This window comes from Corvus kubaryi, unplaced genomic scaffold (genome assembly GCF_017639235.1).
Source record: "Corvus kubaryi isolate FWS band 111438036 unplaced genomic scaffold, C.kubaryi_AGA036_p1.0 37396, whole genome shotgun sequence".
NCBI classification, from domain to species: domain Eukaryota; kingdom Metazoa; phylum Chordata; class Aves; order Passeriformes; family Corvidae; genus Corvus; species Corvus kubaryi.
Window position 1 is genome coordinate 6,874,614 of NW_024581135.1, and position 14,709 is coordinate 6,889,322.

Sequence of the window (14,709 nt, forward strand, 5' to 3'; positions counted from 1 at the left end):
TGCACGTTAGGCTCACTTCTCTCTTCTGACACTTCATTATGGATTTTCTGGGTTTGAATGAAAATCTAGTTCTCTTTTCTGGTGGATAAGGTCACTACAGCTGGGAGCTACTTTCTGTGTGTAGTATACTTGAGTGTTTTGTGTCCTGCAGACTGAAAACTTCCCAAGTATGGGTGGTCTTTTACTCCTTTTTCTCCCCACTTCACAGTATTTAATATCTGTGATCTGGCTGGCAGATCTGCTTTCTGCTTGAAAGAAATGTCAGAAGTGCTGCAAGGTTGCCAGTAAATTCTTGTGAGGAATCCTGGCAGTGAGGGCTGATGGTGTTGTTGCTGTGCAGCTGTCCCATGGGCAAGTCTTTGCCCCATTCATACTGGAGAATTTGGTAGCTGGGAAGAGAACCCAGAATTTCAGGGCCATAGGTCAGTGCTTTTGTTTCTTGTCTTGTAGCCTTGTGACTGGTTTGTTGTTCATCCCTTACCCTGAAAGGAGCAGGAGTTTTGTACAGCAACAGTATGTGCTCATATAAACTGTGTTTTAATTCTTGCCTGTGAGGTGGCTGAATTGGAACTGGACATTTAGCTCTTTCCAGAAGTTCCTAATGTTTAGGGATCTCATTCCTGTAGTGTTATTGTTCTTTTAAGCAAATTTGTTGCTCGTTTAAGAGTACTTTTCTTAAGGTATTTTCTACATTCTTTCTTCATAAGAAAAAATCCCCATTGGATATGCTGATCTTTCTGTGTAGGATTATAACACAGACTTCCCCACATGAATAGAAGGAGTAAATGGCAGCAACAGCATTCTCTGACCTATCAGCAAGAGGTAAATAAAACCTAGAAATAGCTTGCACAGCTTTTTGACCTGTAGGGAGAAGTTTGGGTTTGTGAATCTCTGCTGTCTATGCAGTTCTCTACGAGAAGGTGTGGGTTTGTGATGAGCAGGAGCATGGCTGTGCCTGTAGGTACAGCACAGTCCCTCTGCAGGACAGACAGTGGAGGTGTGAGCAACCTGCAAAACATCCTGGCAGTGAGATGGAGAACAGGATACACATCTGCTTTCCAGAGTGTCACCTTTTGTCTCTCCTTCCCGTGGAGATCTGGCTTTGTACATAATGTAGGAAGATTTATTTGAGGACCAGAGCATGGTCAGCATAGCAGACATGCAGAGGTAGTTGCTGTATCGGAATAGGATCATTGTGGCTGTTGTGATGCTGAGTAAGCCTTGAAGGCATGGCTGAATCTCTGGCTTACAGTCCATTGTCGTAGTTAAGCTTTTCTGTCAGGTAGCTCAGGCACAGCCTTGAGTCAGCTCGGCCACTCAGGTGTTCATAGTAGCGCTTGAGTTTCCTCCAAAGTGGCTTCTCAGTTCCTGTAGGGACAGCTGCACGTTTGGTTTTAAGCCCAGTTTCTGTAGGCACCACTATCTTCTGAAAGCTTTTCTTAAGTCCTCCTATTTTTTCACAAGCATATAGATATTTCATTTAAACCTTTGCAGCCTCCCTTTGTGGCAACTGTTTATTTATCACTGTCTTTAAGATCCATTTTCCACTTGGCAATGTTCATATTTTTGGTCCCCTGGTTACTGCTGTTGTAAATTATTATCCAGTAAGATTTATAGCTGGGAGATTTGTACAAATAGCCTGTCTCCCCCATTTAATGGCTTATCTCTAAGATACCTTTGTTATTTACTAATGAAACTGTACGGATAATTTTTATATACATTTTTGCAAGTATGTCATGAAAATTTAGGTCAGACATGGAACTACATCAGGCTGTCTGACAGGCTGCAAATCTCCCTGCATCACAGGCACAAAGCCTGTGAACCCACTGTAGCTTCACAATGACTTGACCTGTTCCTATGCATGGGAACCCCATCACTGACAGAGTATAGTGTAGTACCACGTAAAATCCTTGGGGGTTTTATTGATTTGTTATCTCATTTAAATTCACAAGGATAAAATTTAATTTCATTTCCATTTAACAGGGTCATATGGAAAAGGCTGTAAATACATTTTTTTTTTAATTGCAATAACATTTTTAATAACTTTTAGGTTAATTTTTCTGCTGCTCTTAAATTATATTTAGCCACTATTGAAATAGGATTTTAAAATCTTTAGGTACCCTTTATATTATGTTCTTTCTTTTTTTAAAAAAAAGGGTTAGGCCATGACATATGTAGATTTATCCAGGTAGTGCTGTATGTTTCGGGTTGAGGTTTTTGGTCCTGTGTTTTAAGAATTAGCAACCATTTGCTTTTGAGAACTATTAGTAAAATTAATGACACTTTTATTGTTCTCATATTGGTTTGATTTGTACTCAGTTTTTAAAAACGTATTCATTATCATAATATTTCACTAAATAAATTCAAATAGACTCTGTTCTATTGATAGGGATCCTCTTCTCAGCCAAAGCAAGAAAATTAGTGGCTGCAGAATCAGGTTCTTTTCCTCCTCATGAGGTTTAATCATTAAGAGATGGGTGACAAGTTGTCCTCTTGACTTGTTCCATGCTTCCCATGTCTGCATTCAAGCAAGATGGGTCACAAATCTCAAGCGTAATTTTTACATTTGTTTTGAATGGAGGTGAAGAAAAAGCCCTTTGAAGGAGAAGGTGGGTGTTTGTTTTTCAATATGCTGACATCCATGAGTGAACTGAGGAAGGGTTGCTCAGTGTGATGGGATATCCTGAAAAAATTCTTCTCTGTGCAACATTGCTGCACGAAAATGATAAGACTGGATTAGTAGGTTAATTATTTTGATTTTTTGATTATTCTTCCAAATTAAATCTCTTTTTTTCCTAAAAGCATGGTTTATGTGTAAAATTAATGAATACATTTCTATGGTATTTCAGCGTGAGAAGCTGATACATGAGTTGGAGGAAGAAAGGCATTTGAGACTCGAGAGTGAAAAAAGATTACGGGAGGTGACCCTGGAGTCAGAGCGGAGCAGAGCTCAGATGCGGGGGCTGCAGGAACAGTTTTCCAGGTATGTTGCACGAGTAAACTGCATTCAGAATATGGGAAGAACATACTTTGGTGCAGAAACATTGTTCAGACCTGTTGATAACTTAAATGGATCTAATCTAAGGCAAAAACTGCCCTCCCTCTGAAATTCTATAGACATCATATGCTCTTGGCTAAATGATTGTTGGAATACTTAAAAGGCTTATGCCATCATTTTATGGGATGGTGAAAATTTTCATTTCTAGGGATTTTGTGTTTTTTAGAATTCCCAATAATTTTCTAAGTGTAGGTCTTCACTTCTCAAGAAGTGCTTGCCACAGATAAGTCATTATGTGGCTGTTTGTGTCTTGTAAACAAGAATGGGTGTGATCAGTCTGAATAAAGAGAGGGAAAAAAGAGAAGCCTTTTGGCAGCTTTGGGCAAGCTCATCCTGCTTGGACCTGCTTCAAATCTCTTCCTGCATTGTCTGGGCCAGAGCTTTGGGCTAGAACAGAGCTCCATTTACAAGAGAACCAGCTTAGAACGGGGATTAACACAAACCATTCATATGATAATAGTAAGGATCTGAGTTATTTATTGTTTTCGTGATGCATGATGAGATCTTGTACATCAAACAGATTTTTTTCATTGTTTTTGTCACATGAACAGAAACAAAACAATCCAAAAAATCAAAAGAGACAATGGAATTTCGTGTTGTATATTTTCCATCAAGACTGAATATTAACCCATTCCCTTAGACCACTGAATTGTTGAAAAGCTAAAGTTCAGCTTAATAAGGCGAAAAACCCTGGAGGGTTATCTTTTTCATTGGTTATGTTTCTTGGGGTTTTTAGGGTTTTTTGCTTTGGGCATTTTTTGTGGTTTTCTTTTTTCCTCAGTGTTTGCCATGCTGCTCCTCTGATTTGAATCTGGGTTTCTAAGCAACACTGCAAAAACCATTGATAGCAATAATCAAATTTGTTCTCTGTTATTTTGTGTTTGGAAGATTTGCATTAATTCTCTGCAGAATTAAAAAAAACTATTTAAAAAACCATAAAGTATTCAGTTAATTCTGAAATTCTCCATTAAAAATGTTAAGGATATTTCTTTTTTAGTTTTCTGTTATTCCTCTTTGTTGATCCTTGGTTTCATTTTTACATATTCTGATGAGACTCCTGAAGTAATACACACAAGATAAATCCACCCCATGAGTATTCCTGGTTAGAATATTTTTCTCTATTGTATATTAATCTTTGCTTAAGGAAGAATTTCCTGAGGTCCTGATTTTAGAACAGCATTATTGTTGCAATAGCTAGAAACCTTGGAAATTAACTTTGAAGGTGATGGAGCCATGGTTAAGAAAAGACGGGGTGAGGGAGAGCCAATCTCCAGAGTGGTACTCCCAGCACCTTCATAAAACTTTAACTGTTGCGTATTCAGATCTTTTCAGGAGAGCTCTTCATTATTCCTGTGGAACTGCAGTAGTCTGATTCATTTCTACCATGTTTCTGAAAAGAATAACTATTTTATTAGTTAGGATCCCTGAAGTCCACTATCTTCAAATTAATCCATTCTTTTTCTTCCACTGCTATTTGCAGTCGAGCGTGCTCGGGTCTATCGAGAAGCAGAGGGACGCAAGCTCTTTGAATTAAAGTTGTTTGTCTCTTTATGTCTGTCCCTTTGATTTAGATAAAGGTGAAGGCCATCTAAATCAGCATTATGTTCTTTTTAAGGCCGACTGCACATTGGCTAAACTGTTCGAAGGCAAACTTAAATATCACTTTTCAATAATGGCCCCTTGGTTCGCCCTGTTATTCCAGTGAGGAAAACTCCTGTTGGCCTCATCAGGCTGCGGTTTTATTTTAGTGTAGGCCAGATGCTAGGAAGAGAATGTGTCGCTTAACTATTTTGTTTTATTTTAAAACATTATGTTTGTTATGATGAATATTAAAGGATTTTTTGTGATGTTGAGTAGAATATCCAGATATTTGGTTACACAAACAGATTTCCTTCCTAAATGAGTGTATTTTTTCTTACCCTGCTTGAGCAAATAATGAAACTGGAAGCTGGATAATCTTGTGCTGCTTAGAAATTCTGTATTGTTTGAAGGATTTGCAACTTCTTTTCTCAAATTGAGCACAATTAAACAGGACGAGACAAATGGTGATGGAAGGAAATGTTAATATCAAGTGAAGAAGATGACTAGAGAATAATACTATGGGCTCAAACATTCTGTCTTTCAGATGTAGATAAACTAATGTCAGAAGATATACTATAGCATAAATCTTTTCAATATATGTAATTCCTGAACTGAGACGATTTACCTAGACATTTCTACATATATTTCTTTGCATTTCAAGCTATTTTCTTTGCATGATTGAAAGAATGAAATGTAATAGTGAGTGGTAATCTGTAAGTTGACCTATGTAATCAGGAGAGTGTTGCTGCCTATTCCTAAATGAAATTGTGGGAAAACTTTAATCTGTCATATAAGCATATGATTTGAGATGGAGAACTTCAGAAGGCGAGGGGTTTTCTTATTGATTGACGTTTCTGTTGTTACCAAGTAAGCAATATTTCAGCTTAGTAGTCTGAAATAAATCAAAGTTCTCTTTCTTAACACCTGTATAAATCTGCCAGAGCCTTAAAGTGACACAGTAGTTGGTTTGATAAATATGTGATACCTGCTGAAAGAGCTCTTAAAACCAAGTTTCTTTTCCAGAATTGTGTGTCCAAGAAGTTTTAAATTTGATTTTTAATTTTATTGGAGGTGAAATATGTTTGAGGTGTGGAGAAACCCTGCAGGAAAAATATTTAATACTAAAGTTGGGTTTTTACACTGTAGTTGGATGCAGTTATCTTTGCATTGCCTTAGTATAATCTCACCTTGACTTGAAATACTTGATGTTTTCTTTCTTAAACCCACTGAGATCTGTGGCTTTGCTGCAGCTGTTGAATTCCATAAGGCTTTTTGGCATGACATGTATAGCTGCATGTTGCTCAATTGCACAGAGACCTACCCTATAAGAAAAAATCAGCCCAGTTTCTTCCAAGACAGTGCCCTGCAGTCTGACTTTCCCATTTTTGTTGTTGTACACTGTGTCTCATTTACCTCCTTGTTCTTGGTTTCAGCTGTGCTTTTCCTGCTTTCAGCATTTTCCTACAAGAGTAGGAACAGAAATGCAACATCTCTGCCCACAGCAGTAGGTGTGATTTATAGTATCATTCTAAAAAGCACCCTAATAGACACAAATAAACTGATAGTGTTTCCCTGCTGTACATCAGTAAGCAATAGAACTTGTTGGCTGTTGAATGAAACAGTTCAGGTGACTCTAAAGTGGGATTAAATGTTAAAGCAGTAAAAGAGGTAGCTTTACTTTAGTTACTTTGATCTCTGTTTTGGTCTGAATGAAACAAATTCAATAAACACTATTATAAAGTATATCTGGAAACAGTAATTGAAGAGCCCATTATCAAATCTTAAAATCCCTTTTGGGTAGATTTCAGAGACTCTTTCAGTTGAGGTTGTGTTGTTTATCGGTACCAATGTCTGTGACTGGAAAATTGGCTCAGGCTTTTAAGAATAGATGTTATTGGAAAAATAGGAAATGGTCCTTGTTTGATCTGCCGGAGTCCTGTGAGTGGGATGAGTGCAGTTCTCATTAGACTGCATATTCCTCTCACATTAATATTGACCGTAGGGTTAAGCCTGTTGCTTCTGACAAGGGAAAAAATGACTGCTACAACTCTTGGCATAAAAGGACTGTGTGTCTGTTGGTTTAGGCACAACCTTTGTGGTTTTTTCCTATGATTGTTAATTCCCCTTGCTCCATTCTGTCTTGCCAGCAGGTGACTGGGAATGATAACTGTTTTCCTCGCAGCTGTGATAAGGAGACTTTTATGCTTTGCATCAGCGTGTTGATGTTGAGTCATCAATTTTAATTTGTAAAGTCTGCTTGATCTAGAGGTCACACCTGCTTTCTCTGCCTTTCTCAGAAGGCCTGCGTGGCCTTTCTGCCATGACTGGTAACCCACCTCCAACAAAGACCACATCTGGGAAGTACACACCAGCTCAGTAGGCCCTGTGGTTGGTCACTTTGTCTAAGGTCAACCGATAATAACATTTTAATCTAATTTCTAAGAGATTAATCTAAGAGATTAAAATGCTCTCCTGGCAGCTACTGATGGCATTCCTTTGATTCTGTCATAGGAGGGATGAGTAAAATACTGTGTGGGAGTTCACTCCTTTTCTCAGAGGGAGACTACAGAGGAAGTTGTCTGCAATTCTCGTTTGTGTAGTTCTGCAGTAGCCTCCTGTCATTCTCCCTGCATGGCCTGTGTGAAGGATTGTTGTGGGAACCAGGTTGGCTCAGAGATAAATGGGGGAAGTTGCTGGACTCTCCAAGCCTCAGGACATGGTGTGAATGCTGCTTTTCTGGAGCTCTGACCTACTGCTTAGGATATTGATCTTACCTTTTGATTAGAATTGACAGAGTTAAAGAATGAAGTTTCTTTTTGATTAACACTGTTGGGGTGAGTATATTAGTATTTTTATTTATGGGCATCTACAACACTTGGATACATATTTCATCTATAATAGTTACTCAGAACTGTCAAGAACTATTGTAAGTAAGATCTAGGAGCTTTTGTTTGAATAGTTTTCATCTGACAGAAAATAAAGGAATGGCTTTACTAAACTCGTGAAACTAAGCCCAAAGAGGAGATTGCCCCAAGTTTATATGGAGTTTGACCCCACTCAGTTTCTGGGCTACTTTGTAGTAAATATGCTGGTTTCCTGTTGTTTGGCCAACAAGAAGTAAAACAGAAATTTTATCATTTTTGATACGAGGCCCAATTTTTTCCGCTCTTAATTCTGTGTATGAATATGGTTATTTTGAAAATACATACACATGAGAAATACCTTCAGTGAGTGTGGTGTCTCAGTTTTCTTCAAAAACAAAATTCTCATTCTCACATTAGAAACCATCAGGTTGAAATAATATTTTCATACTGAAGTTGAGAAAGAGCAAAAGCAATGAGCTCAGAGTGACTGCAGAGAGTGACTGAGGAACCAGGGTAAGCTTGACACACAGAAGTCATGCCAGGACCAGAAATTACAGCAAGCTGGATTGCATGATGTATATGGACTTGTGTAGCACTTTCAGAGAGCAAAGGATTGCATTGCTCCAGGCATTATTCAAGATGCACAGGAAGGGACCTCCAGTTCTCCATCTTCTGTGGACTCTGAAGGCACTGAGGCTACATTAAGAGCCAGCCCTATTTCAGTACCCTGATGCACTGGTAAATCGTGTGGTGGTGTTTCATGACAGCCCTTAGTTGCTGAAAGCTTCTTGCATGGGGACCAGAGAAAAAGGTAATTTTATCTTCCACAGGCAAACACGTGGTGATCTGTGTGCTCAGGAAATTCTGTGTCTGGTTTGTATTTGTCTATGTGCTCACAGTATGCATCATACTCAGATTTCTGGAAGTTTGCATCTATTGCCTTTTACTGATTTCTCAGACATTAAATGATATTCTGCTTCCTGTTTCATTGGGTAGAAGTCTTCAAAGTCTAGTTTATTCATGTGAAAATCAGATCCATCTTTCTGAGCCTGAACATGGAAAATTCTCTACTTCCGATTGTTTGCATACCTTTGACTTTTAAAAAATTTTCAATGTTTCATAATATCTGTATAGCAAAAGAATATTAAAAAGGAAATGGAGGAAATACCCAGGCAGTGTGGTGATAAAGGTCTTAAATCCTTTCAGTGGAATAATACTACCTTTGAAACAGTATTGTCATTTACCATTTTGAACCCAGTTATTCAAAGAGATCTGTGTAAACAGAAATTATGTCCCAGTAAATTGATTAGAGACATTCAGCTGGGTAAGAACAGGTGAGAAAAAGGCCAGCAAAGAACAGGTGTTACCTTAGGATCTATCATGGATGACTCTGGTAAAATAAAAGGCTGTTTTTAAAAGCATCAGTCTGGTGTGGACTACAGGATTGTTCAGCAGAGTTGTTTTCTACACCAGTCCAGTGACTCCATCTCTCTTTGACTTCTTGTCCTATCCAGTAGTATTGTACAATGGCACTTTTTATCAATGACCCCTTCCTGATATGGAAATTACAGGAATGTTTTGAAACCTCCAATGCATGTGCCTGTCACAACTGGTGGTCTTTCCCATGCTTCTCTCAGTCACACACGAGCTGTCCACACTTTGGGACTGATTTCTTCAAAGTGAACATTTACCCTGGAGAGTCACAAAGACACACACATTTAAAATCAGTATAAATGAGACTGATCCTCTGATTTCATGATTAGCATTAATTGCTACCCAAACAACATGGATTTATCCCATTTTAGTGTACTGATCCTCTCAGACTTGTGGTTTCTTTTGTCACATGATTGAAAACCCATGCTCAATATGCAGTTTGCAGATTATCGACTGTTCCCCTTTACTAATGGATCAGAGAGAAACATGAGTTTATGATCGCAATTCTTGTGGTTGTTTTCCTGTTAGGTGCTTGAGGTGGCTTGTATTAGTAATTTTTTTGTACTATAAAACTCGTGCTGTAAACTGTAAATGTATCATTAATGGGCAGTGGTGTGCATTCAGATTGATGGTCATAGGTGCAGAGCAAATTAAACCATGAGGGAATGCTATGATTAAAAAGATGACATAAAATCAAATGAGCTTCATAGTTATACTTCTCTTCTATGAACATGATTGGAACCTTCAAAGGTTCAGTTGACTGAGTCTAAGTTTTACCTTTACAGTTTTACATCCAACTAGACCAGGGAGCCTACACTCCCATTTTAATTGCAAGCAGAGAAAATCTGATCTTGAAAAGTGCTCATCCTTTTTAACATGCTGGTGTGACTTCTGTACATCTGACCTAGTGAGTGGCATCCCTGTCCATGGCAGTGGAGTTGGAAGTAGATGATTTCTAAGGTCCTTTCCAACCCAAACCATTCTGGCCCAAACCATTCTATGATTCAACTCTCATTAAAGACAGAAGGAAAAGAGTGTTTCAAGCACTTTTGGGGAGTTTAGTGCCTTAAGTAGTAGGGAGGTACAGATTAGTGGAAAAGAGGAGATCATGAAATCCTGGCTGTTGTTTCTCTGGGTAGAATAATAGAGGAATACTTTGTTTTGTCTAGATTTAAAGCAAGGCTTTCTGGTTTTCATGTGTATATGAGGCAGGGAGGAGAAAAGGCCTTTCCCAAAAGTACTCTAAAGGAAGTGGTACAAGCAACAGTACAGGAAAACAGGCACAAAGATGTCCCTGTCTTGATATCACTTGTTGTACCCAAAGGTGGGCCCTATAGATTGGCACTTCTGCTCTCCTCAGTGAGAAACTTTTGTGGAATCATATCTTTACTCTCAGTTTGCATAGCTGGCTTTCTAATGCTGGTGTGTGGGTAAAGAGCTAGTCTTTGAACATGACCAATACATAATTTGCAAATATAATCAGTTTTTCATCCTGCTCTCCATAACCTTTTAAGTATCTCCACTAACTAATGAAAATAGAATTATTCATCTGCCTGACTTGAGGTGGTAATGCATTTTTTCAACCTAGTAGCAATTCGTAGCCTGCACAGATTGGATTGTTTCACAGGAGAATTATTATGGTAATTTTAATTTTATCTTAGAACTTGTAATTATTCCACAGTATTGTTCTAAAGTAACAGCCTGTGCAGCAGTTCATTTGTTTTTCAGTGTTCAAAATTGGACAGGGCAACTTAAAAATTTAGTTTTAATCTTACTCTTTTACCAAAACATTTTGGGTGTGTGTTTCTTTCTATGCACACATTTCAAATATGATTATTAAAGGTTGCAGTGAATATAGTTAAAGTGAAAAGCTATTACACTAGATGCACACTTTTTTGGAGCTTGGCTTCTAAGGGTATATGATAACTATTAAGATATCAGGATGGAATTTGTTCTCCTTGTATCAGTTCATAGACCTACTTCTTCTAATTATTCATGCCTTACTCTAATACTACATTTTCACAGTTGCTCTGCAGGTCTGCCCTCAGGGATTTATCTCCTGAAGGCAAAAGGAGTTTGTTTCAGCTGCATGGATGTTGCTGGTTCATTTTCTTGACATATGCCATGTAGAAGAAAAAATGGGATTTAAAAAAGAAAAGGTGCTTGGTTTTAGTCCATCAGCATCAGCAAGGACAGCTGTGAGGTCTTTCTTCGGATTCTCCCCAGGTTTGGATCTAGACTTGGCAGCGGGAATGTCCCATGGAAAGTAACAAGTATTTCCCTTCTTAAGAATGAAACACTGAGGGACAAGTGGAACAGTTTCAAGTCGTCTGACATGATTCAAACTATTCAAATAAATAAGGAAATTGGTGAACCAGATTCTCACCAGCTCCTGAACAGGGCCAGGGAACTGCACTAAAAATGTAACAATAAGAGACAGGTATGTCTGTCTGGCTTATGGCAGGAAGGGACCTCAGTAATTACCGTGGGCTTTGCCTGTAAAGGGTTAATTGCTACTTTCTTGATAGTTTTTGAGGCATCATTAATCATCCTGAACTTACATGACTAACATTACTATAACTCCTAACTCCACAGGGATTCTGTCACAGTTTAGTAACAGTTACTGTCTTCTATTTCAGGTAGCTTTCATTGTAGAGCATTGCCAAAAATCCTAAGGTGATTATCTTTGGTCATAATGCGTGCTTCAGTTTGCAGATACTGTAAGCAAATGTAGAAGGATTTGAATGATTGTTTCAGTTTAATGTAGTTTTAATTCTGTGTGTAGTGCCCACCCCAAGATCTCAAATTTTACGAACTGGGCACTACTACCCTTCAGTCAAACTGTGTATTAAATAGCATTAATTAAATATGTATTTCAGAAAGCATCCATCTTCTAAGCATGCAGTGTAATAACTACAGATAGGTTATCCTGTAAACATTGTCCAAAGGATGTCAGTAGAATACTGTATTGCATGAAAAAATGAGCTCCTCTTGTGACAACCAGATAATTAAGGATGTGCTGCAAAAGGATGCAAAAAAATTACAAATCCAGTTCAGAACAAGTCACGTCACAGAGATCACTTTTAGTCTTTTAGGATGTTGTTTCACACTCTTAGTTAACATTTAACCTTGGAGAAAATTTTTCTTTTGCATCATTCTGTTTCATGATAACTGAATCTCAGTTCAGTTGCTTTCTAGGAAGATAAGGGATTTTACTCTTGGTTTTCACCACCACTCCAGATAGGAAGGAAGAAGTGGCATGCCAAGGAAGAGCTGCATTTGTCATGAGTAAAGTGGTTAGGAGGAGATGTGAGATCGTGATTATTAACACTGCAAGGAACAGGGATTTCTGTAGTCTTGTTTTGGCACAGGAGGTTGTGCTGCATTTTAGAACTTGACATACCTTTTTCTGCTAGTGTTTTTGTTCTTCTATATTTGTAGGATTTAATTGTGCATTTTTCCATGCCAGCAGAGAAAGATGTACATCATTCCAGAACTGGAAATCCAAGCCAATTTTGTGTTTTGAGCTGAGTTTTCAGTCTCTAGGAATACAGATTAGATTATTAAATTGTAGTAGCCTTATCAGTGTTAGCAAGCAGCAGTGTGTTAATTGAATGAACATGGCATGGGTTGAGACTCTGCCTCACCTGATGAGAAGGAAACATTTTTCTCTCTTTAGCTGTAGGTTTGATCCTTCATCCTAAAGCCCTTTTGTAGGCACTGAATTGATTGTGGTTTTATTGCTGTGTTCTGTTTGTCTTCATCTGGCAGATTCCCTCCAGTTTGTGTCTACAAACTGTGAGAAAGCTGATCCTTTATAGGTTATGTGTGGATGATAAGCAAGTAACAATAAGCCTTTGTGTATATTGCTTTTTACTGGAGAAGTCAGTAAGAAACCAGACAATTCTGACCAACACTACTACTTTATGAAAGGCAGGTAAGGCAGAGCAAGGTAATCAGTAGATTAAAAAGCCAGGGACTTGACTGAGTTAATTACAAGTATATCTCAGATTATGAATGCTGTTAAAAACAAAGTATTTCTTCATCTTCTCATGTACTGCAAGTGTCTGCTGCTGCTACGCTTTTATTCTCAAACTGAGCAGAGAAAACCACAAAACAATCCAGCTGTCAATGTCTTCCTTAAAAGGCAAATGTCTCTCAAATTCTGTTCTTACATCATAGTCTCAGCCCTTCGCTGAGAAAAGAGCCCCTTTTGCCTAAGCCAATACAGTGAACAGTGGGAGGGTCTCTTATATTGGTGTGAATTTACTGTAGGATGTTAAAAAAATACTGAGTTTCAAACAGGCCATTTGGACTTGTTCCTGAAATATTTGTTGACAGTTTTAGTGTATACAGGGGAGAATCACAGGTCACTGATTTTACTAGTTTTGTACTTTCTTGAGTGTCCTTGTGAAAATATTTTAAATATTCTAGGTTTCATTCAGCTGAAATTTATAGCTTTGCAAAATTATGAATGATATTTTCCTGTTCTGGACTTGCCTGCATTTCACTGTGAGCCCTGTGCTTCATATTTTGTGACATATTTAGTGTTTGTTGAAGTGCTGTATGGGTGTTCTCAACCAGTGTGTAAAAGTACAATTATACTGGCAACTGCAATGTGAAACACAGGCATCAGGATCCACCCTAGTGCTGGCAGGATGAGAAATGTCAACTGAGGTTGTTGTAAGAGGTTTCCTAATCCTGCTGAAATAAAGAGTGAGATTCTTTCTGAATCACTGCCATCTGGAGTATATGAAAATTTGAAATAACCTTTTATCATTAGTTTGGCATATGCTATGGAGCAGTATTGGCATTGATGAAGTCCTAATGAAATTAAATACTGTGCTATGAGAAAAACTCACTGCTTCATTATTTCATCTAGGTTCTTCAAAATGCTCCTTTCCAATTTATGAAGGTTATTGAGTAGTTAAAAATGTTTTAAATCTAGAAGATACAGTCTCTGTTTACAATAATCTGGCATTTTAATATGGGTATTAATCTAGGTATAAATACAACCAATATGCCTGCGGTAGAGAATAATTTGTAATTCATACTATAACCAGGTAATTTAATTCACTTTCTCTGTTTTATTGACTTGTTCTACTTATTTGGTAGGTATTTTTTGCCCATAAATTTTTGTGTCTAAAGTTAGGCCAAGAAGCTTCATGCCCCACCTTGTCAGGAGCAATCCTGGCACATACTCCTGCCATGATTTCACCATGCCCACTGAGGAATATTTATTGCGTCCAACTGTTGCTGTTGCACACCTATTCTGTACTGAGCTGCTCTTTTTGTAATACACACAAGTACTGCTCCCTTTATGCATGTTTGCTCTTTTATCAGGTTCCTTTTACAAATACATACTGACTACCACCAAGCAGAATTTCTGAATGGCCAGTTTTATAATCCTTGCAGTCAGGACAGACTGGTATTTGCTGAGTTTCTGCTGTTCAGCAAAGCTCGTATGATTAGTCATGTTTCTAGTTAAATATTCTGATGTGGTGTGGGAATCTTGGAAGATTCATCTTGAATCTTCAGTCTGTGCCTTGGTTCTCATTTTGAAGGGTTAATCATGATGTTGTTCAGAGAACTAGATGATGGTCCTCTTCACTGTTCAGATTAAACAGTATAAAGTCTGAGAGTTAGTGTTGGATTTAGAAGCTGGAGGATTAGGATTGTTTAACTAATTCCTTTGAGGATGTGATCTCATTCTGATGCTTAATTTGAAGTGGGACAGTGGGTTTCTTTATCCCATAAATATAGTAGATAAGA

General features: G+C 38.0%; 1 protein-coding gene across 11 annotated transcripts in view; it reads left to right on the top strand.

Annotated features, from left to right (window-relative positions):
- NCKAP5 (NCK associated protein 5) overlaps positions 1-14,709 on the top strand; it is a 380,196-nt gene that overhangs the window by 202,513 nt on the left and 162,974 nt on the right. For all 11 annotated transcript variants that reach the window (XR_006018146.1, XM_042040728.1, XM_042040726.1 and 8 more), the window contains one exon: positions 2,850-2,983. Coding sequence is in view for 10 of the 11 variants with exons in the window: in XM_042040728.1 (XP_041896662.1) it covers positions 2,850-2,983 (134 nt within the window). In the remaining variant the exon portion in view is untranslated. The remainder of the gene's footprint in view (positions 1-2,849; positions 2,984-14,709) is intronic.